This window comes from Triplophysa rosa, linkage group LG18 (genome assembly GCF_024868665.1).
Source record: "Triplophysa rosa linkage group LG18, Trosa_1v2, whole genome shotgun sequence".
NCBI lineage: Eukaryota > Metazoa > Chordata > Actinopteri > Cypriniformes > Nemacheilidae > Triplophysa > Triplophysa rosa.
The window spans coordinates 23,858,273-23,884,135 of record NC_079907.1 but is presented as its reverse complement, the minus strand read 5'-3'; the positions used below and the strand labels follow the sequence as shown (position 1 = coordinate 23,884,135).

General features: G+C 40.6%; 1 protein-coding gene across 1 annotated transcript in view; it reads right to left on the bottom strand.

The window, feature by feature from the left end:
• Positions 1-25,863, bottom strand: part of stat5b (signal transducer and activator of transcription 5b) — a 56,318-nt gene that overhangs the window by 5,015 nt on the left and 25,440 nt on the right. The window contains exons 4-15 of the mRNA XM_057357729.1: positions 20,385-20,474; positions 20,130-20,304; positions 14,040-14,170; positions 8,104-8,255; positions 3,644-3,799; positions 3,372-3,551; positions 3,071-3,158; positions 2,443-2,565; positions 2,248-2,340; positions 1,711-1,917; positions 235-329; positions 7-149 (exon numbers count right to left, since the gene is read on the bottom strand). Of these exons, the coding sequence (XP_057213712.1) occupies positions 7-149; positions 235-329; positions 1,711-1,917; positions 2,248-2,340; positions 2,443-2,565; positions 3,071-3,158; positions 3,372-3,551; positions 3,644-3,799; positions 8,104-8,255; positions 14,040-14,170; positions 20,130-20,304; positions 20,385-20,474 (1,633 nt within the window). The remainder of the gene's footprint in view (positions 1-6; positions 150-234; positions 330-1,710; positions 1,918-2,247; positions 2,341-2,442; positions 2,566-3,070; positions 3,159-3,371; positions 3,552-3,643; positions 3,800-8,103; positions 8,256-14,039; positions 14,171-20,129; positions 20,305-20,384; positions 20,475-25,863) is intronic.

Genomic DNA, 25,863 nt, shown 5'->3' with positions numbered 1-25,863 from the left:
TTCTACCTGGTTTATTGGGGTTCTCTGCAACCCAGGCAATAGTGATCCCTCCGATCTCAGAGTCACTGAAGCGCAAGAGAAATGTGCCATTGGGTTTGGACATCAACATATCCTGAGCCTGCTGCTTGTTGAGGAAACCCAAAATCGCTCTGCAGATAACAACAAAACATGCCAGTTACACTAGATCTGAGCAATCGTTTCTCAACATTCCTGTGAGGTCTGAAGCATCATTACCCATCATTCCAATGAGACTTCAGATGTTTCTTCATGAGCTCAATCACTCCATCAAACCACTGCCAAAATGTGAAATTTCTGCCTGGTAAACTTTCCTGTAAACACAAGAATACACGTTTCTACAAACGTAGGTTTTCCTCAATTCGTGAATGCACTAACATGAACGTGAATGTTTAGAACGCTCTTAATCCTGGGTTACCAGCGGAGAAACGCAGTGCTGTGTTTGCAGACGTATTTATTCTGTATAGGAGATGGATGCTGATAATCCAGTGATATTATACAGCAACATTCTGTTTTAAAGGAAATAGAGCTAAATCATGTGTTAGTGTTGGGTTTGGCCATTTTTTATGCATGACGCGCAGCGCAGTACTCGTGAGCAAACACACGTGGAGTTTTTCATGAGCTCTTTTAATTGATCTCACTCGCTGTATTTCGCAACATGCACAAAACACAGCGCGAATACAAATATGACGCTCTCTATGCAACCCAGCAATAACTGAAAAAAGCAAACCCTGTCCCTACACTTTATTTATATATTGAAAATGATTCAAAATGTATAAAGTATTGATGGAATGCTTGGGACAAATATAAATGCATTCCTTGTTAAATGACATTCAAGCGTATATTTTTCTGACTAGTATTAAATAGAATTACTTGTGCCTGTACATTTATATTGTAGACAGCGTTTGTCTTTTAACACCTGAATCTCTCAACTTTAGCCCGTTGGCTGAGTGAGCGAAGTTAAGAAAATCGCGCCAACCCGTGCTGAATGAAGATCTGTGAATAGACTGCCATTCAGCAGCAAACAACAGCAAACACACATTAAAGAAGTACCGCCACGGGGACGGCAATGGCAACGGCATAAGGATTATTCTGGTTGAGTACCTAATGTATCACACAACAGAAGAGAAGTGTGTCATCCCAGCAACTGTAAATAAGTGGCTGTTCCTGTCAGTTAGACTAAGACGCTCGCTATATGCTGATATTTCTATATAAATATTGTGAAGTAGTGCTGGTCATACCATCCACCGCAACAGGCATACATTCTTGACCAATGTTTTCAATAAAAAATGACTTGCAACCATAACATGAGATCAGAATGAAAGTACTGTTGGTTTACCGGTACAAGGAATTTGTCTGATGTATTCAGAAGAAAGATTACTACAACCAATGTGACATTTTAACTTCAGATATATGTGTGTGTGCTTGTATACATGGTTTGCGAGGACACAAATCTGTGTAATGACACGTGTATAACAACGTAAACATGGTTTACGGAGATCCTTCCTGTGTCCTCGTGAACTAAATCGCTTAAAAAACATACTAAATGAGTATTTTTCTCTTTTACTTTTTTTTAATTATCATTTTTTTACCTTTGGGGTTAGGGAATACAATATACAGTTTGTACGGTATAAAAATCATTACATCTATGGAGAGTCCTCGTAAACCATATATACAAGTGTGTGCGTGTGTTACCCTGTTGAACTGAGACCAGGTGATGGTCATGTTGCGATAATCCTCAGGATTGTTACTGGAGCTGCTGAAGGCCTTCTGAGCGAGAAACACCAGATTATCTTCTGACAGACCTCTGTCACTCTGAACCTCAGATTTATACTTCATGTTCAAAGCCTCACACAGCTGTGGCCACACAATCTTATCAGGTACCACGAACGGCACTCGACCCTGAAACATCACAAACCACAACTTTATAGAAGAACGGACTCGCGCATCCCACTAATAACATCACAAATCACAGCATTAAGACAAGGAGCATTTGCTAGACTCCTCAAAAGCCATCGGACGGCTGACTATTTTTACTGTCTAACAGCCGAAGGAAAAAGGTGATCAAATTTGCAAACGATATCTTCATAATGTAAAGAACATTCTGTGAAAATATAACCTTGATATCTCCAATACTGACAAAGACTGACATCAAACTTTGATACTCCTTTCAGATTATGAGACTTGGATTTCACACACAAAGTCATAGATGTAAATGATGTAGTCACTAACTGGCTCAGAGAAAGCATTGTCCCAGAGCACTGTCGCCGTGGCGTTGTTGTCTTGACTACCATGAACGATAACCACGACAGGCAGTGATAATGTCTGCATGAGACACAAAACAACCAATGCATTACGAATGCATTTCACAGAATTGACAATGAACAAAAGCTCAACGAATGAAAGAGCAAGATCAAAGATTTTTACCTTGACATGAAACACGAGCTCATTTCCACCCACGCTGAACTGAGACTCGAACAGAACCGTAAACTTCTCCTCTGTCACTGATTCGGCCCCGCGCCGGTCTGCACGCTTAATGCGCTTCAGAGACTGAAAACACAAACATTTACACGCTTTGACAACTGTGTTCACAGTACACACTGATTTTTGTGCATAAATCCCATCATATTGAGCAGGATAAAATCTCACTTTTTAAATGCCCCTCAGGCTACATTCAGCAGTGGTTTGACACCCTATTTACCAATTAAACACCATAAATCAATTTGATGTAACTTTTTGCTCATATCAGGTTCTCACGTCACATAAAAATCAAACATATACAAGCCTGATACAAGATGGGAACAGTGAGGACAGTTAATCTTTTAAATCACATTCTGTGTTTATTCAATCCAATAAAGTCTCTTATAAACCAAAACATCTGAAGGGATCTAACACATCTCTATGAACTTCACCCAATGTTTGAAACTTTCCAGACAAGTCAGGTCTGCTATTGAAACTTACAGTACCACATCTAAGAGGAGAGCCCGTACAATGTGTTATGGACTGAGCTGGTTCCTGGTGTTTGGTTGTATAGTGTGAAACATAAAGAGTTTACCATGGTTCTGAAGTGTGCGCTCAGGGTGCCTGTGGTTTGGTGATACTCCATCACACAGTTGTTGTTCAGAATCTCTCCACTGCTGTCGCTTTAACACAAACACACAACACAAGTCACATCTGTGAAAGTCAACATTCTAAGGACGTTTGTTGTTCAATTTGTTTAGTCAAGCCCGCAGCTGAGTCGGTCAGAATTCTGCTGTACATAGCTTCATGAAGTGGCTGTGAGTCTCTCTTGTTTTCTATGTGGCCGAGACAAAGATGAGTTGAAAATGACTTCGGATTGAAAACTTAAATCTTACTTGCGCGTGTTCTCGTTCTTCAGTAAGGCCTTGGCCTGCTGTTCGTTGATGATGGTGGCTTTCACCTGAGGAGGATTCATGTGAACGTTGAGTTTTCCTCCGACCAGCAGGCGAACCGTTGCTGAAAACTTGGTCTGAGTCTTGAGCACTTGAGGAGGCTGTTTCTCTATGATGAAGGTGCTGAAAGAGACACTGATGATGAAAACATCACAGAGCCAGACGACAGCTGTCAAGAGTATAGTGATGTGTGATGTCATCAGTGATGTGTGTACCTGGTGACGAGAGCTGATATGATGTCGGTGACAGTAGCGTTGAGTTCGGTGAGCAGTTCTTCTGTCGGTCCAGGTATGGGCAGCTGCTGTGTCAGGTGTTCAACTCGACGAATCTGCTGTCTGTTCTGCCAGATCATATCAGCTAGCTTCTCACACCTGCATTAACAACACAACACACGTCGCAAGATGGTTTTGCGTGGTGGTATGCAATTACATAGTTTGACAAAAAACTGGGACATTCAAACCCAATGCAATCATGAAACAAACGTTTATTGTCCTGCGTCTTCCACAGACGATGTGTATATGTAACAATTTGTGCTGTCAAAAATAATTCGTTAACACATGCGATTCCTTTTTTCAGATTAATGTGTTAAAAAATATTTCACGCAATTAACGCAGCATCCATTTTTTCTGCTAGCATTACCTTATATGATCACGCTCTTATTCACAATAACCCATTTAAGCAGGATTTAAAACGGCGAACAGACAGGCAGCTTCTAGCTGTGCAGTGCACCAGAATTCAATTTTCTTTCGTGCTTCAAAAACACACAAGATTATGCCTAAAAAGCACATTGTGAAAATGGGGAAAGCATCAGATCTGCGTTGAGCGGCAGCTCTTAAAGGGGCCGCACTCTTAAACCTGCTGGTGTGACCTCTGTCACTAATGTGAATCAAAGAACACAAGAAAAGAGAAATTCAATGTGTTTTGTAGCTTCAATGAAAATTCTTCTGTATTTCATGTAGAATTTAGCGGCCAAGACTGTTAAGTGCTTGAGAACTTTCACATGATATTTTAATGGGCTGGAAAGATTGTTTAAAGTTCCCTTAAATTAAAAGTTTTTTAAAGCCGAATAAATGTTAAAATGAATAGCTCTCAATTATACTTCAATGTTTAATGTCTAAAATTAATGTTAAGATGAAGAGAAAATCAGTAGAGACATCAGTAGTGGTAGTAGTTCCCTTTCAGTCGGTCTCTCGATGTTGTGTTGAGAGACAGTCTGGGGTTTGATCTTGAGATCCTATCATCTCCGAGAGGAATTTAAGAACGCCAATGAACTTGGCGAATGGCACGCGCACGCCAGGCTCCGCCCCGTGCATACGGGTTTAAAAGGAGATGGCATTCATCTTCATCTTTTTTTGTTCTTCGGAACTGCGTGACTGGATGTCAGGCAACTATTCTCTTCGAGAAAACTACTACACTGCTGGACTTAAGACGCGTGCAGCGGAACTCCCCCTTTGTTCGAGCGGACTTCCCCTGCGCGTTTCGGCGAGCCACAGAGCATCTAAAACAGCAAATTTCTCACAGTTGCATATCTCGCAGCTTTGTTCTTGGGTGTGACAGACTCATCCCCGAGTTCGACGGAGGTGTTGCGGTCACGGCTGGCTACGTTCTTTTTGAACGCTGCTGCAACCCCGTCTGCTTTCCGAGCGAGTTCGCCGCTTCGGTGAGGACGACCGCTTCGGAAAACAGCGGGGGGATTTGGGGATTCCCATGGATGTCGCTCCGTCAGCTTCGGCTTCGCGGACCATCCATGCCCCAGCACACTCACCTGACATCTCCGATGGGCGGCGGTGAACCGTCCCATAGCGGGCAGACTCGAAAGAAGGATGAGGACAAATTTTCTGTCATTGCATCGGACAGCTACCTCCTGGCATTGGATGCGGAAGACCCCTTGGAGCTCCTGCCCCCAGGCAGTAGAGCCCAAGATGAGGTCGACGCTGACATGTCGGCCATGCTTGCCTGGGAAAAATGGAACCGGGGCGGGGCGTGGCTTTCACCACGCTCCGACCGCAAGAACCAGGTTCCATTTTATCCGGAAGTGCGTGCGGAGCTCACGAGGACGTGGAACAGTTCTCATTTTTGAGTTTAATCTGCTGTTATTTTCAGTTCCTCTGACTCATATCATCTCCACCTTTGACCTTAACAACTCCTCAAGCCCCAGCTGGCCCGCTTTGGCCCAAGGGATTCGGCGGGCCTAAAAACCCTGGCCATTGGCCCTGAGTAAGCCCCAGGGAGGCACGCTCAAGCCCCAGAAGTGTCTGGCCGTGTCATGATGCGGGGACCCCCATGCTATATTTTTTTACACAAAAATATTACAATAATTATTACAATTTGTATTTCATATTATTCAGTGCACATAATCAGAATAGTCCATGGTATGCTAAAAGTGTCTAGGATAGATAACCACATGAAGAGTTAATTTGCAAAACCAGATAACTGTTTTTATTCATTTTCATAAATCATGTTTTTTATTGTGTTACTTATCTGAATTAATTGATTTATTATTATTTAATCAAAACAACCCAACTGTGCAATTCATTTTTTTCAGATTAACGTGTTAAAAATATTTAACGCAATTATCACAGCATCCGTTTGTTGTGTCATCCTTTGTCTAGGTTACATTATATAATCACGCTCTTACTCGTGTACAGGCTTTTAAACCACTTAAGCACATTTTGAAACAGTTGCTTTGTTCAATGAAGATAGACGGCTTCTAGCTGTGGGACGCGGCAAAACGCAACGCGAGGTCCAGTCTGGTGTATACAGTCACGGGCTAAAGGCTGCGTCAGTGACTCTCTGTCAGAATCTGTCAGACAGCACAACAGTATTAACTTTTCTTTCGTGCTTGAATGAATAAAACCACACAAGATTATGACAGAAAGCCCAATTTGTCTAGCATTTTCGTAAGCACAGACATCAGCGTGTTAAATAAAATTTTAAATGAATGCAGAGTTGTGAAAATGGGAGTGGCGTCATCTGCGTAGAGTGTCAGCTCTTAAAGGGGCCGCGTTCTTAAACCTGCTGCTGTGACTCCTGTCACTAATGTTGATCAAAAAACAAAAGAAAAGAGGAATTCAATGTGTTTTGTAGCTTTAATGAGAATTCTTCTCTATTTAATTCACAACTAAGCATTAAAGACTGTATTTGTGTTTGAAAACTATTACATTTCTGTATATTTCCTACTTATTAGACATGATAGCTCTCAATTACACTTTTGAATGGCTATAATTAATGTTAAAATAAATAAAAAATAATCAATTTAATAGAGACATCAGTAATAGTACTAATATCAGAATGTTGGCTTTCATTCATAAAATTATGCTGTTAAAGAAATCTGTTGTTTCTACAGTACATAAATTTGGAGATTAAATGTGAAATTATTAGATTGTAATTAAGTATATTTTAAAACATTAATGTCATGTTCCTGTCCTTCCGGTCAGTAGTTTCCTAGATTCTGTGGACTGTCGCAGAGCAGTCCTCCGGTCTCGTCCTTGGCCCCGCCCCCCTCCGTTTAGCATCCCATTAGTGTTTCATTCCCCTCACCTGCCCCTTGTATCTTCCCGTTAGTTTTCCTTAGTGTTAATTCCTCCCACCTGCCCTGCATTATTGCCCTTGGTTTTTGTCCCTATTTAAGTGCCTCCCGTCTCTTGTTCTGTGCGGTTCATTGTGTTTGTGTTTGTTCATCCATATCCAATATTCCCACGCCATAGATAGTGTTCCTGTCTTTTTATGATCGAGTTTTGGATTATATCTTTTGTTACCTAGTCTTTCTTGTTTTGCCCCAAGTGGGAAGTTTTCTGTTTGTGTTGTTTTCTCTTGTCGTTTTTCCCCCTCATGGGTTTATTATTTCATTAAAGTATTTTTGTGCATTTATGCTGTCTGCACCTGGGTCCTTCTTGTCCACTGTTCTTGACACATTAATGTTATGTGCGATTAATCAGATTTTTTTTTTAATCGATTGACAGCACTACTAAAAACCAAACGCAACACTCACGTGCGAACAGTATGCTACACAAGATATCTAGCTATGAACGCTTGTACACTATCACATTATACTGTAGCGCGGCTATTGTGTAGATAGATCGGCTGTGCAAAACATTACGAAGCAGTTTGCCATCAACTCCATGCACTCATTAGCACAGTTACAGAGACTGACGGGTGACGTGACCGACAACTAGTGTCTGGTGATTGCGGTTGTCACAGTGTGTTAACGCACTTACCCCATATTATGTTTCTTGGGTCTGCTCGATCACCTGAGGCTTAGTGACGGTTGTGTTGAAGTAAGTCAGAAATGCGCAGGTGCATCTAATATTGACTCATGTATCATTGAGTATGTGCGCTCAATCTGTGCAGCATTTAAAACATAACTCGCAAACATGCTAGTGATTTAACATGGTTACCACAACATCTGGACATGATTCTCATAATTTCATTCACCTCGACCTCTTCCACAGAGCCCCCCCTCACCCCACATTTTTAAAAACTCATCGGATCTAGATGAAACACAATAATGACCCATTTTGGATCCAAAACGGCAAATTTCTCAGAAAAGTGACAAGTTTGCATCCCTGCAGCACCCCCTCCTCTGGCTCGATAGTAGAAATGCAGATATTGTGTGAGACGTGTAGTCACAGATTCAATAAGTCACAGCAGCTAATAGAGGACATCATAACTGTACCAGGCTTGCAGCATGTCCAGTCCTCCCTCTGCTGGTCCTCCATTCCCTGCAAGCTGTTGTCGTCTCTTCCACTGAATCAGCTCATCATCCACAATCAACGCCTGCTGTTTCCTCAACAGAGTCAAAGTCCTCTGATATTTCTCTGCCAGCTCCTACACACACAAACACAGAGAGTCACACACATCACAACAGTGACAGTGCCTCAAAATGTTGAAGAATTAGTGACATATAAATGAACAAAAGCCTTAGTAAAAAAAAAAAACAAAGCCAAAACAAACTTTGTTAGACTACAGCAAACCAAACAATAGTTGCAGGAAAAGGCTATAAAAGACTATATAACCGTTAAAGACTACGCGTCTCCATGCAGCTCACACTGTAAGGGGCCGACCCACCTGACTGTATACCGTTAAAGAAGACGCGTCTCCATGCAGCTCGCGCTGTACAGGGCAGCCCCACCTGACTGTATAACCCTTAAAGACGACATGTCTCCCTGCAGCTCGCACTGTACAGGGCAGCCCCACCTGACTGTATAACCGTTAAAGAAGACGCGTCTCCATGCAGCTCGCGCTGTACAGGGCAGCCCACCTGACTGTATAACCCTTAAAGAAGACGTGTCTCCATGCAGCTCGCACTGTACGGGTCAGCCCACCTGACTGTATAACCCTTAAAGAAGACATGTCTCCATGCAGCTCGCACTGTACAGGGCAGCCCCACCTGACTGTATAACCCTTAAAGAAGACGCGTCTCCAAGCAGCTCACGCTGTAGAGGGCAGCCCCACCTGACTGTATAACCCTTAAAGAAGACGCGTCTCCAAGCAGCTCGCGCTGTACAGGGCAGCCCACCTGACTGTATAACCCTTAAAGAAGACGAGTCTCCATGCAGCTCGCGCTGTACGGGGCTGACCCGCCTGACTGTATAACCCTTAAAGAAGACGCGTCTCCATGCAGCTCGCACTGTACGGGGCAGCCCACCTGACTGTATAACCCTTAAAGAAGACGCGTCTCCATGCAGCTCGTGCTGTACAGAGCAGCCCACCTGACTGTATAACCCTTAAAGAAGACGCGTCTCCATGCAGCTTGCGCTGAACGGGGCAGACCTGCCTGACTGTATAACCGTTATACCTAATCTCCATGTACCATATACCTCTATTATTATCCCTGCCTAAACCTTCCTCTGCTGTCTGATTTCAGTCACAAAAGGAGACCCAACAAAATCAGACCAAAACAGTTTTCAAACCAATTTAAATACAAAAAACCACTACTAATAGCCTCTCCCTGTTACTCCCTGTTGATCATAAAAATTTACACAGTAACTATTACTCCAAAGCAACTGACTGCAGCTGTAATGCGTCAGAGGAGAACTGACTCTCCCGACTGAGACTGTTTCTCCCAAGGCTTTTTCTCCATTTATTCATCATTGGAGCCACCGTGCCGTGTTGGCTTGCTCTCCGTGAGACTGATGATATTAAATTAACGTCTTCAAATTCAACTAACATTGCTTATTAGGATGGTCTGCTCTGTTTGTACTCTTTACACCAATTTTCCTCTTCTGTGTTTTCTTTTTCATGTAAATAAAAAATGGCGCCGGTGTTCGTGGCAGGTCCTCTTTGTTGTTATGTCTCACAAGTGTTTTGATTTTGTTTATATTCCCCTTTTTTTTTAATTGTTAATTTTAACTTTTGTCTATGACCGCCTTACAATACTTAACATTCGTAGTGCGGTCATTGCTCTGTCTACAAGTGATGTCTGCAGACCGCAGTTTGGCTTTCCCCCTTATTCTCTCCCTCTGGGGTATCAATATCGGTTTCAAGGAGATCTACCTCACCGGAGATGCTGGAGAAGGTGTGGTTAGTGGGGGGGCATCGCCGTACGGCGTAGACTGGCCCTGCTACAGAATTTTAATCCACAATCTGCTTTTCCTCTGTGGGGATCTGAGACCGTGCATGGATTTACTGCTGGCCAGTATCACCTGGTTGGATATCGATGCCTACGCCCTATTCTTCCTGGATCTCTCTCTACACCTGCTCAGATTTTATGTATATCGTCCTCGCCGTGGCGGAGCGAATCATCACTACCTTCGCCCGGTGCGCTATGGAAGACAGCTAGAGAAATCGCAGTTGAAGATTGCTCTCATCAATGCCCGGTCGCTGGTAAATAAAACTTTCATCTTAAATGACTTTTTTACCTCACAAGAGCTGGATTTTCTATGTATCACGGAGACTTGGACTAAGCCTGGCGAGTTATTCCCGTCTTCAGAACTGGTGCCTCAAGGATGTAACTTTCTAAACTCCCCACATATGTTTGGTAGTTGTGGGGGCCTTGCTATTAAGACATTTTTCATTGTCGCTCTCTATCTACTGACTCGTACAAAAATTTTGAGGTGCAAATTTTACAATTAGTCTTAGTTAACCCCATTACTTTAGTTTTAATATACCGCCCTCCTAACTATAATAAGGATTTTTAAAATGAATTTGCTGTTTTAATGGGGGATTTGGTTACTAGGCATGAAAAAATACCGTTGATTGGTGATTTTAACATTCATGTTTGCTGTGCTTCCAAAACCACATTCTGCAGAATTTTTTATTTGATTGAGTCTTTTGACTTTACACAATGGGTTTCGGGTCCAACACATATTCATGGTCATACCCTTGATTTGACTTTAACTCATGGTTTATCTATTTCAAATATTTAAGTTAGTAGTGCATCTTTTTCTGACCACATGCCAGTTCTCTGTACAGTCCCATGCGCCGTATGCTCAGAAATCCATCGGTGGCACATTTGACTCGTTCTCTCACTCAGCATTCTAGTGAAGAATTTTCAGCAGCCTACCGGGATGTATGCACCTCTTTGGAGACTGATTCTACTCTGATTAATCTGGACGCTGAGTCACATTTTAACCTCTTTAACTCTACCTGGGCCGACATTATGAATTCTATTGCCCCCTTGAAGTATAAAAATCATAAGTCTATATCTGTACCCTGGCAAAATGAAACCACACGTACTCTGAGACGGACTTGTAGACAGGCTGAACGTAAGTGGAGAAAGGACAGATTGCAGGTTTCTTATGAAGCCTTGAAAAAATCCTATAACATGTTCCAGAAAGCCGCAAAGGCTGCAAAATGCAAATATCTGTCCGATCTTATTACAAACAACTGTCACAAACCTCAAGTACTTTTTTCTACTATTAACTCTGTTTTAAATCCTATTTCAGAACCCTCTACTTCTCTTTGCAATAACTTTGGAAAGTTTTTTGTTGAGAAGATTACTACATTACAATCCCAGCTGTCTAATTCAATTTATGTCTTGCATAATGTTCCATTATGCTCTGCTACCTGGTCTGAGTTTGAGCCTATTGATCTGATCTCATGTAATGAAATTGTCAGCCATCTAAAACCAACTACGTGCCCTCAGGACATCATTCCACCTCGTTTCCTTAGACAAATAATGGACACAGTCGGTCCTGGTCTGCAATTGGTTATTAATAAAAGTTTGTCTACTGGTCCCATCCCTAACAGTCTTAAATGTGCAGTGGTGATGCCATATCTTTAAAAAAAATCTGGATCCTTCTTCTCTTTCTAACTTTTGTCCTATCTCTAATCTACCATTTATTTCAAAGATTCTTGAGAAAGCTATATTGACCCAATTACAATCTTATTTGGCTGCTAATTCTATTCACGGGGTGTTTCAATCCTGCTTCAAAGCTTTACACAGCACTGAATCTGCATTCAGCACTGAAATTTAAGCGATATTCTTACTGAAACGGATTCTGGGAAATCTATGGCTTTAGTTCTATTAGACTTGAGTGCTGCCTTCGATTTGGTTGACCATAATGTCCTGTTAGCATGCTTGGAGTAATCTGTGGGCCTTTGTGGCACAGTCTTACAGTGGTTCCGCTCCTATCTGGTTGACAGATGTTTTAGTGTTCGTATTGGACATCACACCTCCTCTAGTATACCTCTTAATTGTGGAGTCCCACAGGGATCTATCCTTGGACCGGTATTGTTCACCCTGTACATGCTACCTTTGGCATCCATTTTTAAGAAATATAATGTATCCTTTCATCTATATGCTGATGATACACAGGTATATTTTCCTTTAAAACATAATGATAAAAATGGCATTAAACCACTGCTGGCCTCTTAAGAAGAACTTAAACTTTGGCTCTCAAGTAACTTTCTAAGTTTAAACAAAAATAAAACAAGAATTAATTATATTTGGGACTAAGGATAACTGTGAGTTAGATGTTGACTGTGGCTCTTTGGCCTCATATGAAACACAATGTGCTAGAAATTTGGGTGTTCTATTTGACCACAACTTAAAATTTGATAAACAGATCAGTGATGTTGTAAAATCATGCTTTTTCCATCTCCGTCAGCTGGCTAAAGTGAAACCTTTTCTATCGCAGAGTAACTTTCAAACGGTAATACATGCTTTTGTAACAACTCGCTTAGATTATTGTAGCTCACTCTATTATGGTGTTTCTCAGTCCTCTCTCTCTCCCATCTACAGCTAGTGCAAAATGCAGCTGCTAGACTACTTTCTGGGTCCAGCAAATATGAGCCGGTTACGCCAATTTTATCTGCACTGCACTGGCTACTCATCAAGCACAGAATCGATTTTAAAATTTTGTTATTTGTGTACAAAGCCCTTAATAAATTGGCCCCACAGTACCTGACAGACCTCCTCTGTCCCTACACCCCTTCTAGAACATTAAGATCCAGTGATCTTAGTTTACTCAGCGTGCCTAAATCCAGACTTAAAAAACGAGGCGATCGATCTTTTGCAACTGTAGGTCCGAAACTCTGGAACAGTCTTCCTCCTCATATTAGACTAGCCCCCTCCGTTTCTGTTTTCAAGTCTTCCTTAAAGACATATTTGTTTTCACTAGCTTTTAACACGCCCTAATCATTGGTAAATGTTGTTGTTACTGCTGTTTTAATTTTTTTAGACTTGTTTTTTTGCTTAGTTTTATTTTAGTCTGTACAGCACTTTTGTCAACTTGGTTGTTTTAAATGTGCTTTACAAATAAATATTGTATTGTATTGTATTGTATTGTAAAGCTGCTTTGAAACAATGCAACATTGTAAAAAGTGCTATATAAATAAACTTGACTTGACTATTTAGACCATATACACTTGTCACTTTGGTTTACATACCTTGTATCATTTCATGTATATGTGCCTTTATGACTTTACAAGAAAAAGTGGTGTTTTTTGTTATTCATTTCCTTGTAAAAAAGCAATACATTTAAAATACATTTCTTTCATACTAAGTCCTGTATAAGTGGTTTTAATGTCACTTTTGATAAGGACTGCATGATTTTTGAATAATATCAGTTAAATTAAACACTCTTTAAAGTTTACCTGAAGTATACTTGCAATAGCTCCTCTTAAGCACAATCAAATATACTTCTGTCTATATTTATTTGGACCGCAGCACTACTTGTGCACAATTAAAGTCCATTAAGTACAAAATTAGCTGTTCCAAATAAGCTAACTTTAAATATACTAATTTAGTACACCAAAACTACAATAAATATGTAAATGGTTTGTAGTAGAGTAAGCATGAAAATTCTGTTTTTTAAATACATTTTAGTATATTTATTTTTCACTAGTGTAGGCATTGTTAGTATTAAATTATTTGGAACCTGGGTTAGGCATGTATGGTATGGGTATGGTACAGTGTGCTTTGTAAAGTAGTGTATGGTTAAAGACATGTGATTGACATGGATGCGCAACAGTGTGTTCAAAAATGGCTAGCTGTGCATTAAATTAGCGTTGGGTGGTTCTTTGCCTCCGCATTGTGGATTATCCCGCCGCCATTCTCATTTATTATTGTTGCAAAGTAGTGAACCTCACTTTTCACTTGAAAAGTAGAAGACTGTTCAGATTCTCATCGTCTTAATGTGATGAAATGGTATTAGTGTCTGTTTTTACCTGTCTGTATTTCTGTAAGGTGTTGGCCTCTCGTGTGAGCCAAGCCTCCAGCGTGGACTTTCTGCTCTGCAGACTGGTTTCTCTCTGAACGCGTTCAGCTGGAGCAACGCTGGATAAACTACTCAACTGAGCTACACAACATACAGAGAAACACACACATGTTAGTTTGGTCAACACACATTCATAATACATTTATTGAATTATTTTGCTTACATTTACGCATTTGGCAGACGCTTTTAACCAACGGGACTTACATTGCAGTATCTATACATTTGTTTTCTAAGTATGTGTAATCCCTGGGCTGGAACCCATGACCTTGGCGTTTCTAACGCCATGCTCTAACCACTGAGCTACAGGAAAGCACACACTTTCATAAAACACAACAGCAGGTTTAGAGGCTTCTTCTAGATTCATTTCTCTAGATTCATTTCTTTAGACATGCACCAAACCAATCCACAAAGTAATAATAATTATGGATATTAAAGTCACTTACACAGAGACCATAAATAATTACACTAAAATGACTGTACTGAACTGTACTTTACTACGTTCTTTTCATATACTTTCCTGTCACTTTACAAAACTCAAATAATGATGACTATGTTTATACTCCGTATAATAATTATTACTTTATAATTATTACTATAATAATTATTATTACAAGGTTATTACTTTCGGCCCATCTAAAAAAAACATAACTGCTTGGTCAATAATCTTGGCCCTCTTGTTTCTCATGTTAAGCCACATGTAAAAAACCTTGGATTTATTTTTGATTCTGACCTCAGTCTCGACAAACAAATAAGCTCTGTTATAAAGAACAGCTTCTATCAACTTAGACTCATCTCCAGGCTTAAACCTTTTCTTGATTTTCATGATCTAGAAAAGGTTATTCACGCTTTCATCACATCTCGCCTGGACTACTGCAACTGCTTATACATTGGCCTTCCCCAGTCTTCTTTAGCTCGCCTTCAGCTGGTTCAGAATGCAGCGGCAAGGCTGCTGACTGGTACAAAAAACATGACCATATCACTCCAGTCTTGGCTTCTCTTCACTGGCTCCTGTTTATTTTAGATTTCACTCTCAAATCTAAAGGTGATAGAGCTTTTGTAGTAGCTGCTCCTCACCTTTGGAACCAGCTCCCCTTGATATTAAATGTGCTCCATCCACTTCTGTTTTTAAATCAAGGCTCAAATCACATTTTTACTCACTGGCTTTCCCAGCCTAGTTTTTTTCTTCTTCTCATTATTGTGTTTTATATTTATTTTTAGACAGATTGTGTAATTTTATTGTGGTCTCTGTACAGCACTTTGGTCAGCGAAGGATGAATTTAAATGTGCTTTATAAATAAACTTACTTATATTTCACACTGTGTTTGCTTTAAGACTAATTCACTGGTATTCACATCGTTTTATTGGACTTATTACAGCTCCAATAGCACAAGCTCATCTTCACTGTCTTCAAGGGTCAATAAACAAAACAGCATTCCCAAAAACCTGTCACTGTTCTCCAATTACTGTTTGGATATACAGCCGCAATAAAACGAGGAAACCACTTTTTTTTCAATAATTAGAAACACATATAAGTAAAATGATCATTTTTAACATTCTGTGAACTAGTGACATTTCTCCCAAATTACACATGAAAATATTATTTTTATTTAATTTAAGAAAATTGAAACGAGACAAACTGGTCAAAATAACAAAAACATGCAATATTTGCAGATCCTGAACGTTGCAAAGAAAACAAGTTCGTGTTTACACAACAGTTTCATTGTGTATTGTAAATCATATAAATATAGCTGCAAGCAGCAATTACAGGGTCAAGCCCTTTAACAGCACAGATGAAAATACACATGGACCTTTCTGATGATTAGTTTTTGAAAAGCATATTTAAAAAAGATAAAAGCACTCTGAACACAATATATATGCTTATAGCTTATGGTGGTGCTGTCACCAAACTTATGTGAGGCAACAAGATATGGGAAGGAGATATAACAAGATATAAGAAGAAGCGGGCTAGGGCGGACCGTGAGGACGACGCCGTGCCGTCCATCTTGCTGCCCGCTTCTTCTTCAGCCGAGCCACCCGTCTGGTGGTCGGCTGAAGGAAGGAGGTGAAGGGCACGGCTGGCTCGGGGTTGGAGGCCTTCGACGAGGACCCCCAGGATTCTCGCCTCCCCCGCTTGCCAATGAGGCTGGTGGATGGTGGAGCAACACCCACGGTGGGGGAAAACGAAAGGTCACAAAATAATAATACAAACAACAGGACGCAGGCTAACTGACACTAAACTAAAAATAAACAACACTTAGACAAAAACTTGACTGAACACTTACTACTGGACGGGGGATTACACTGAAAACAGGAACACAGCGAACATGGCACACGAAAGGCACTCGACGACACCATATACAATACACAAGCACAGGACAAAGAAACATGAGGGCATTTATAGGAGAAGACAAACGAGGGATAATGACAGGGCAGGTGGGAAACATTAGACATGGCAGGGAGGCAATACACAAAACGAGAGGGGTGGGGCTAATGACGAGACACGAGAAAACACATGAGAAGTAAAAAACATAAACAACTCATGGCTTTCTCACATAAAACCTAAGGGCTCTGTCCCGATCCTGCCACACGACTAGGAATTCATAAACAAGAAGGTAGGACCGTGACAAGCGCAAATATGTTTGCAAGGGAACGCAAATATTTTTGCGAGAGAACGCAATGTTTCTCGCGTGAACGCAAAAGTTTTGCAAGATAACGCAAAAGCTTTAAAAAATATTTTTCTCTCATTTTTTTCCACCACCATGTCCCTAAAAGGGCTCCGTATAATACTGATATTGGTCACATGGAAAATTTAGCCATTTATTCTCGTCTCATTTCCGACATATTTGAGCCTTATATCACTGCATATTTAGTGTTTAGTGTCAACGCTTATCTAAATGTTGATTAAATTTAATTTGAGAATTTTTTTGTTTTCTGCTGTTTTGCAGTGTTCCATAGAATACATCAGGGAGAAAAACAAGCAACCAACGTTATGGTCATCTGCAACAGATGGTTGATGGATAATTCCTAATTACATTTTTGAATGCCAGCACCTTCAGTATCTCATAAGACTCTTAATAAATGTACTCTCATGTTTTAAATGTCAAGTTTAAAGGGGGTAGCCTCTTTTAGTTAACCTGTTTTATTGCCATTGTTTTTATTTGTAAGTTTCAATTATTTGTTTTGCTACTGAAAAACTTGACTTGGTTGCTTGGTACTTGAGACATTCTTTTTTTGTGTTGCTGCTCTTAAATAAAAAAAGTTGTTTATGTCCTTTCTAAAACATTTGCTTATAATTGTATTAATATGTTTTATTATAGATATTTTATGTTAAGCAGACATGTGTAGCCCAAAGGACAATATTGTGCAATAAAGATGAAGTTAAAAAACAGCTATGTACTGTCATTAATTCTTACAGCAATATACCGTAAAATAATTTCACAGCATGAATAACGTAAAATTAGGGTAAATTACTGGCGTCTCTGCTGCCAGCATTTTACCGCTATTTTACGCAACAATTTTTTACAGCGTATACATTACCCTTTGGTATACTATGAATTCGTTGATACGGTATACAAGAACTGTTTCACCAATCAAAAAGCTTTTAATAACTTTTTGTCAGGACTGTCTCTAGATCAGGGGTCTTCAACGTTTTTCGGGGGAAGGACCCCTTAGATGAGAGATGCAGCAGGGACCCTCTTATACCAAATGTTTAAACGGAGTTATTTAAATACAAACCCGATTCCAAAAAAGTTGGGACACTGTACAAATTGTGAATAAAAACAGAATGCAATGATGTGGAAGTTTCAAATTTCAATATTTTATTCAGAATACAACATAGATGACATATCAAATGTTTAAACTGAGAGAATGTATCATTTTAAGGGAAAAATAAGTTGATTTTAAATTTCATGGCATCAACACATCTCAAAAAAGTTGGGACAAGGCCATGTTTACCACTGTGTGGCATCCCCTCTTCTTTTTATAACAGTCTGCAAACGTCTGGGGACTGAGGAGACAAGTTGCTCAAGTTTAGGAATAGGAATGTTGTCCCATTCTTGTCTAATACAGGCTTCTAGTTGCTCGACTGTCTTAGGTCTTCTTTGTCGCATCTTCCTCTTTATGATGCGCCAAATGTTTTCTATGGGTGAAAGATCTGGACTGCAGGCTGGCCATTTCAGTACCCGGATCCTTCTTCTACGCAGCCATGATGTTGTAATTGATGCAGTATGTGGTCTGGCATTGTCATGTTGGAAAATGCAAGGTCTTCCCTGAAAGAGACGACGTCTGGATGGGAGCATATGTTGTTCTAGAACTTGGATATACCTTTCAGCATTGATGGTGCCTTTCCAGATGTGTAAGCTGCCCATGCCACACGCACTCATGCAACCCCATACCATCAGAGATGCAGGCTTCTGAACTGAGCGCTGATAACAACTTGGGTTGTCCTTGTCCTCTTTAGTCCGGATGACATGGCGTCCCAGTTTTCCAAAAAGAACTTCAAATTTTGATTCGTCTGACCACAGAACAGTTTTCCACTTTGCCACAGTCCATTTTAAATGAGCCTTGGCCCAGAGAAAACGCCTGCGCTTCTGGATCATGTTTAGATATGGCTTCTTTTTTGACCTATAGAGTTTTAGCCGGCAACGGCGAATGGCACGGTGGATTGTGTTCACCGACAATGTTTTCTGGAAGTATTCCTGAGCCCATGTTGTGATTTCCATTACAGTAGCATTCCTGTATGTGATGCAGTGCCGTCTAAGGGCCCGAAGATCACGGGCATCCAGTATGGTTTTCCGGCCTTGACCCTTACGCACAGAGATTGTTCCAGATTCTCTGAATCTTTGGATGATATTATGCACTGTAGATGATGATAACTTCAAACTCTTTGCAATTTTTCTCTGAGAAACTCCTTTCTGATATTGCTCCACTATTTTTCGCCGCAGCATTGGGGGAATTGGTGATCCTCTGCCCATCTTGACTTCTGAGAGACACTGCCACTCTGAGAGGCTCTTTTTATACCCAATCATGTTGCCAATTGACCTAATAAGTTGCAAATTGGTCCTCCAGCTGTTCCTTATATGTACATTTAACTTTTCCGGCCTCTTATTGCTACCTGTCCCAACTTTTTTGGAATGTGTAGCTCTCATGAAATCCAAAATGAGCCAATATTTGGCATGACATTTCAAAATGTCTCACTTTCAACATTTGATATGTTATCTATATTCTATTGTGAATAAAATATAAGTTTATGAGATTCGTAAATTATTGCATTCCTTTTTTATTCACAATTTGTACAGTGTCCCAACTTTTTTGGAATCGGGATTGTAGAAACAACCCTATTGTCACAGATATATTATGTTAAGACATTACATTAGCACTTTTATGTTATTGTTGCACATAGGCTAAATACTTTTCTGTGTATTATTTTTGTTTTGAATATAGATTGCTTGATTATTTTAAGGGATTTGCAGCATCAAACATTTTCATTTTACTGTGAGATGGACAATTCAACATTTATTTGAACCTTAGTTTGTATTAAGGCTTCAGGCTTGAGATGACTGACCCTGGTTAATGGCACAAAGTCTATTCTAGTGGAGGTAGGGGTTTTCTCTGGATGCGAAAGAAATTAGTGCAGATTTTATGCATTCTGTTGTAAAAGCAGGCCGTTTTATTAAGTGTCATTCTTTTGATTTCTTCCGCTTCTCTGTGTGTTGCAGAACACACCGCTATTTTATCATGAGCTCCATTGTCTTTCTCGTGGATCAGCATTGTCGTGGCTGTTCCACGAAAATGAACACAAGTTTTTTTCTGCAGAGCATCATATCAGTTAAGAGAGCAACATGATGCAACGAGTCTGCGTTATTTTCGGGGCAACTTGTTTGACATCATCAGTACAACACGGTGTGCGTTTCATTGATTTTAAACACGTAGGATAGTTCTGTCAGAGTTTACAATGCAGAAGCGGTGTGGTGTCATTTGGCTGTCAAATTAGCGCTTTACAGCTTTAACAAATTTGAACAGAACAGATGGATGTTCATACCCTGTATCCTCAGACTCTCCTGATACTGGATGATAAAATATTCCTGACTGTGCTGCAGTTTCCGCAGATCATTCTCTGAGTCCTGCATCATGACCCGAAGCTCTTCAAACGTCTGATTGATCTGCTGGTATCTCTGAGGGGTTCCGTCTACTGGACCGGCACCTGGACTGCTGGCCTGACCATCAAACACGGCACATTACTCACACACACCATTCTCTTGTAAAGATGTGAAGTGATTGAGTGTGTGTAACTTACATTAGATGCGTCCTGCACGAGTCTTTGCTCAGTGTAGAGAATGTGTTTGACACAGCGTACCAGCTCCAGAGGACATGGGTCATATGTGCTCTACAAATACATCAACATTTAAAAAATTCATGACACAAAACAAACTTTTCTGATGTACAAACAACAAAAGACACAATCATCACATAAAACAATATGAAATGAAGCTAAAAATCTTGATGAAACATATAGTTGATTGTTGTTATGGCACAACTGGATGTCTAAGTGGTGCCCACAGAACAACACTGGTTTTAAAGACAATTGGAAATGTTTTTGGAGGAGATACTATATGTGACCCTGGACCACAAAACCAGTCGTAAGCCGCACGAGTATATTTCTGGCAATAGCCAATAATACATTGTTTGGGTCAAAATCATTGATTTTTCTTTTATGCCAAAAATCATTAGTATATTAAGTAAAGATCATGTTTCATGAAGATATTTTGTAAATTTCCTACCGTAAATATCTACATTTTATTTTTGTGAGTGGATCCCTCAAAATCGCGAACAAAAATGGCCAGAAACATGCCTATAAACTTCACTCGCTGCTGTCCGCTCTATGAGAACTACCCATTCAAGTTTGGTATCTATGTAAAGCTTAGAGTTTCCGCTTTCAGGTTCATCTACTCTCCCCAATGTCATTACAGCGGTAAGCCAATAGAGAGTGTTAAAATAAACCTGTTTCTTCTTAGCAACGGCCTGCTACAGCATCTCTGATTGGCTGGCTACTTTGTCACGTGCGCAGCATACACAATTCGTCATGATTACGGATTCTGAGATCAATCTAAACTCTAATGACAGCAATAATTTAACGAAACTAGTGAATGATTTTTTTGCAAATAATTGGGAAGATGATACAGAATGTCCAGAGACCGGCTTGACAAAAGAGGATGCCCTGGAAGACGATGAATTCGATCAATGTTTGGATCACTTCGATTCAGATATGGAAAATGACGCCATGAAGGAATACAAAGTTTTCACCACGGACTGTGAATTTGACCAGCTTGAGTGGGAAAAGGCCTCAAATTTCAGGTGAGTCAGTCACAACCATTCTTAAATGCCTTCACTACAACAATTGTGGTTTTCATGAGTTGTTTATGTCACAGTTATGCCATTTTTGCTCTGACAAAATGTAAACAAAACATCATCTTAGCATGTAAGTCTGCCTCTGTGTATGATGATTCGCTGCCGTTGCCAGCTTATTACCGTCAACAAAGTGACAGTGTTTTGTTTCCAGCTGTAATTGTCAATACAATGATGGGCAGCCATGCCATCGCCTCTTCTCTCCAGAGGAAATGATGCATAGGAGAGCAGCCATGAGAGAATTGACATCCAGTTAGTATGCCAGGAGTAAAATGTATACTCATTAAAATTGTACAGATAGGTCACTGCCATGACAAATTTATAAATCGTCATGTACCTCTTGCTTGCTAAGATTTCAATCAGTTTAATCGGTTTTCTAACTGTTCCTTCATTAACAAGCATAATGTCAGGAATATAGAACAGAACAGAATAGATTTTTCATCATTGTCCAGTGAAAAACAATAAAATGCAATAATGTAAGCCGTTCTCTGGCAAAATCCAGATCCATAAAACGCAGTATTTTAGCTCATTTCAAAGTTGCCGTTTCATTTTAGGGGATCAAATGCTTATCCTCCTGGGGAAGATTTCATGTTCAATTAACAACTCTGAGACCACAAACTCATCAAAAAGGAAGGAACAAACTCCCCGTCAGCGACAGCGCACCTTCTACTGGCTGGAAGGAAAGCAGTTATGCCGAGATACTTTCAAATTCCTGCACATGTAAGTAAACTAGCGAAGACCCACCGCTTACAGTTTTGTGACAAAAAGTAAAATGCTGCTTTCAATCTCTAACCCCCCCACACACAAACAGGCACACACGCACACACACAGACATGCAGGAATTTAGTAATAGGGAACTCACACCTGCTCAACACTCCTATGCAGGCCTGTCTTGCTCACACTGATACCCACACAGTGTTTACAGTGCTTTTGAAGCAAAACGATAGTGTAATATTTTATAGACAGCGTGATCAGACCATCAGACTTCAACACTCATCACAGACAGCGAGATCAGATTGTCTTAAGCCTGGCTCAGATTACAGGATTCTCGGCCAGATTTTACCCCGATTTCCCCTCCCGAGAATCTTTGAAAAGATAGAGTCCAGAACCTCGATCGGGTCCGAGGTTCGCCCCAGATTATCACGTAATGTGAGGCGTTCACAGATAGAATCTTACACCTCCCGATCTGCTCCGAGAGAAATCGGGGCTGCCCCGATCATATCAAACATGTTTGATATTTAGGATTTTAAATCAGGGTGATGACGTTGGTACTTTTGCAACAGCCAATGAGAGGCACATCTGCAAGGTGACGGAGGTGACTGTCAGACCTTTAAAAATGTCGACCGTGAAAGCTCCTGCAAGGGAATGTTGGACAGCGGAGATGGAGGAACAACTTGTGGCAACAACATGATTGTCTATATAATGTATCCTCCAAAACAAGAGCTGGGGAGAAGTCGCATTGGTTTTAAATGTACCGGGTAAGTTAACTGCTAACGCGCAGCTTGTAGTTTCGTTCAACAGATTGTTATTTGGCTATAGGCATACATATAACTGTCACGACGAGGTGTGAAGAACCCAAGCGCAGGCAGGCAGTGAATTAAGGGGTTAAACAAAAACACTTTATTTAAACAATAAACACAAAACAAAGACCCACAATGGGGTACAGACAAGGCAACTAAATACATCAAAATGCAAACAAAAAACTTCCCACGTGGGGGCAAAAACAGCAGGACTAAAAATAACAACAAAAAACTAAACACGACACAACGTCAAAGACTCACGGCAGAAAATCCAAAACACGGTGAGCACAAAAGGTACAGCTACATACACGGTACACAGAACACGGACCGAACGTAATACACGCACACAAGACAAAGAAACAAGAGGGTATATATAGGGAAGACAAACGAGGGATAATTACACGGGGCAGGTGTGGGACATTAAACACTCAGGGAAGGATAACGAGGAAACGAGATGGCGGGAACAGAGACGAGACACTGGAAAAACACATGAGAGGTAAAAACATAAACATCTCATGGCCTTCCCACATAAAACCCAAGGACTCTGCCCCGATCCCACCACACGACTAGAGTTTCATAAACAAGACGGTGGGACCGTGACATATAACATGCGTTTATGTGGTTGTTTTTATGCTGTGTCTTATAATCACATTGGCATTCATCTTTATTCTCAGCAGCGAGAAAGCGATTTTTTTCTTCCGTTATTTATTAACATTAAACTTAAGCGGCTCGCCCAAAGCACAGTCATAACTTCAGCCCTAGCAAAAAGCATTATAGCACCCCCTGCTCATAATACATTCCCGCAGCTTTGGACAGACAGACAGAGAATCATTCAGAGAGCGACAGAGACGTTACACAACCGTTGCCAGGTGAGATCACGTGAAATTAACTTTGCGATGTCCCTTTGTTTACTTCTGTTTCCCGGTGAGATGACGTAAGAGGCGTCCTCTGGTATGATAATCTTAATATTATCCTGTAGTTTGGGTGTCTTAGGATGTCTTTTGATGTGCAATTATGAAATAAAAACACTTCCAATCAAACTTTCTAAATTTTTATTTTTGCACTTGCTACCTTTAGTCTTATTTATAAACACAACTTTACCCCCCAACGTTTTCTTATCTGGACATTTCACATTTATAAATGCAAGTTTACAAAGGGCAAACCTATTTTTGTAGTGCTTGAAAAAGAGATTCAAATGTAGATGTGATGTCAACATCTAAAAATAGAAACCCATTAAAACGGTTACTATTAGCTCCTTTTACAAAACTGCATATCCTATGGATATGCAAAATATGTGTAATTTAGTTGTACACTGATGAGTGTGAGCTTGTTTAAGAATTTAAATAAAATAATCTGTCAAGATTCTTTTTATGTGTGTGCTGCAACCAGATTTTTAATCTTTCCGGATTTTAAAACTCCTGTAGTCTGAGCCAGGTTTAAGATTTTAAATAAGAGAATCTGTCAAGATTCTCCTTATGTGTGTGCTGCAACCAGAATTTAAAATCTGTCAGGATTTTAAAACTCCTGTAGTCTGAGCCAGGCTTTACTTCAACACTCATCACAGACAGCGTGATCAGACCGTCAGACTTCAACACTCATCACAGACAGCGAGATCAGACCGTCAGACTTCAGCACTCCTCACAGACAGCGAGATCAGATCATCTTACTTCAACACTCATCACTGACAGCGAGATCAGATCGTCTGAATTTAACACTCATAACAGACAGCAAGATCAGACCATCAGACTTCAACACTCATCACAGACAGCGAGATCAGACCGTCAGACTTCAACATTCATCACTGACAACGTGATTAGACCATCTTACTTCGACACTCATCACAGACAGCGAGATCAGACCGTCAGACTTCAACACTCATCACAGACAGCGTGATCAGACCGTCTTACTTTAACAGTCATCACTTACAGCGAGATCAGACCATCAGACTTCAACACTCATCACAGACAGCGTGATCATGCCATCAGACTTCGACACTCATCACAGACAGCAAAATCACACCGTCAGACTTCAACATTCATCCCTGACAGCGAGATCAGATCATCTGACTTCAACATTCATCACTGACAGCGAGATCAGATCATCTGACTTTAACACTCATAACAGACAGCAAGATCAGACCATCAGACTTCAACACTCATCACAGACAGCGTGATCAGACCGTCAGACTTCGACACTCATCACGGACAGCGAGATCAGACCGTCAGACTTCGACACTCATCACAGAGAGCGAGATCAGACCGTCAGACTTCAACATTCATCACTGACAGCGAGATCAGATCGTCTGACTGTAACACTCATAACAGACAACAAGATCAGACCATCAGACTTCAACACTCATCAAAGACAGCGTGATCAGACCATCAGACTTCGACACTCATCACAGACAGCGAGATCAGACCGTCAGACTTCAACATTCATCACTGACAGCGAGATCAGATCGTCTGACTTTAACACTCATAACAGACAGCAAGATCAGACCATCAGACTTCAACACTCATCACAGACAGCGTGATCAGACTGTCTTACTTTAACACTCATCACTTACAGCGAGATCAGACCGTCAGACTTTGACACTCATCACAGACAGAGAGGTCAGACCATCAGACTTCAACATTCATCACTGACAGAGTGATCAGACCATCAGACTTCAACACTCATCACTGACAGCGAGATCAGTCTGTCAGACTTCAACACTCATCACTGACAGCGAGATCAGATCATCAGACTTCAACACTCATCACAGACAGCGTGATCAGACCATCAGACTTCAACACTCATCACAGCGATCAGACCGTCAGACTTCAACACTCATCACTGACAGCGAGATCA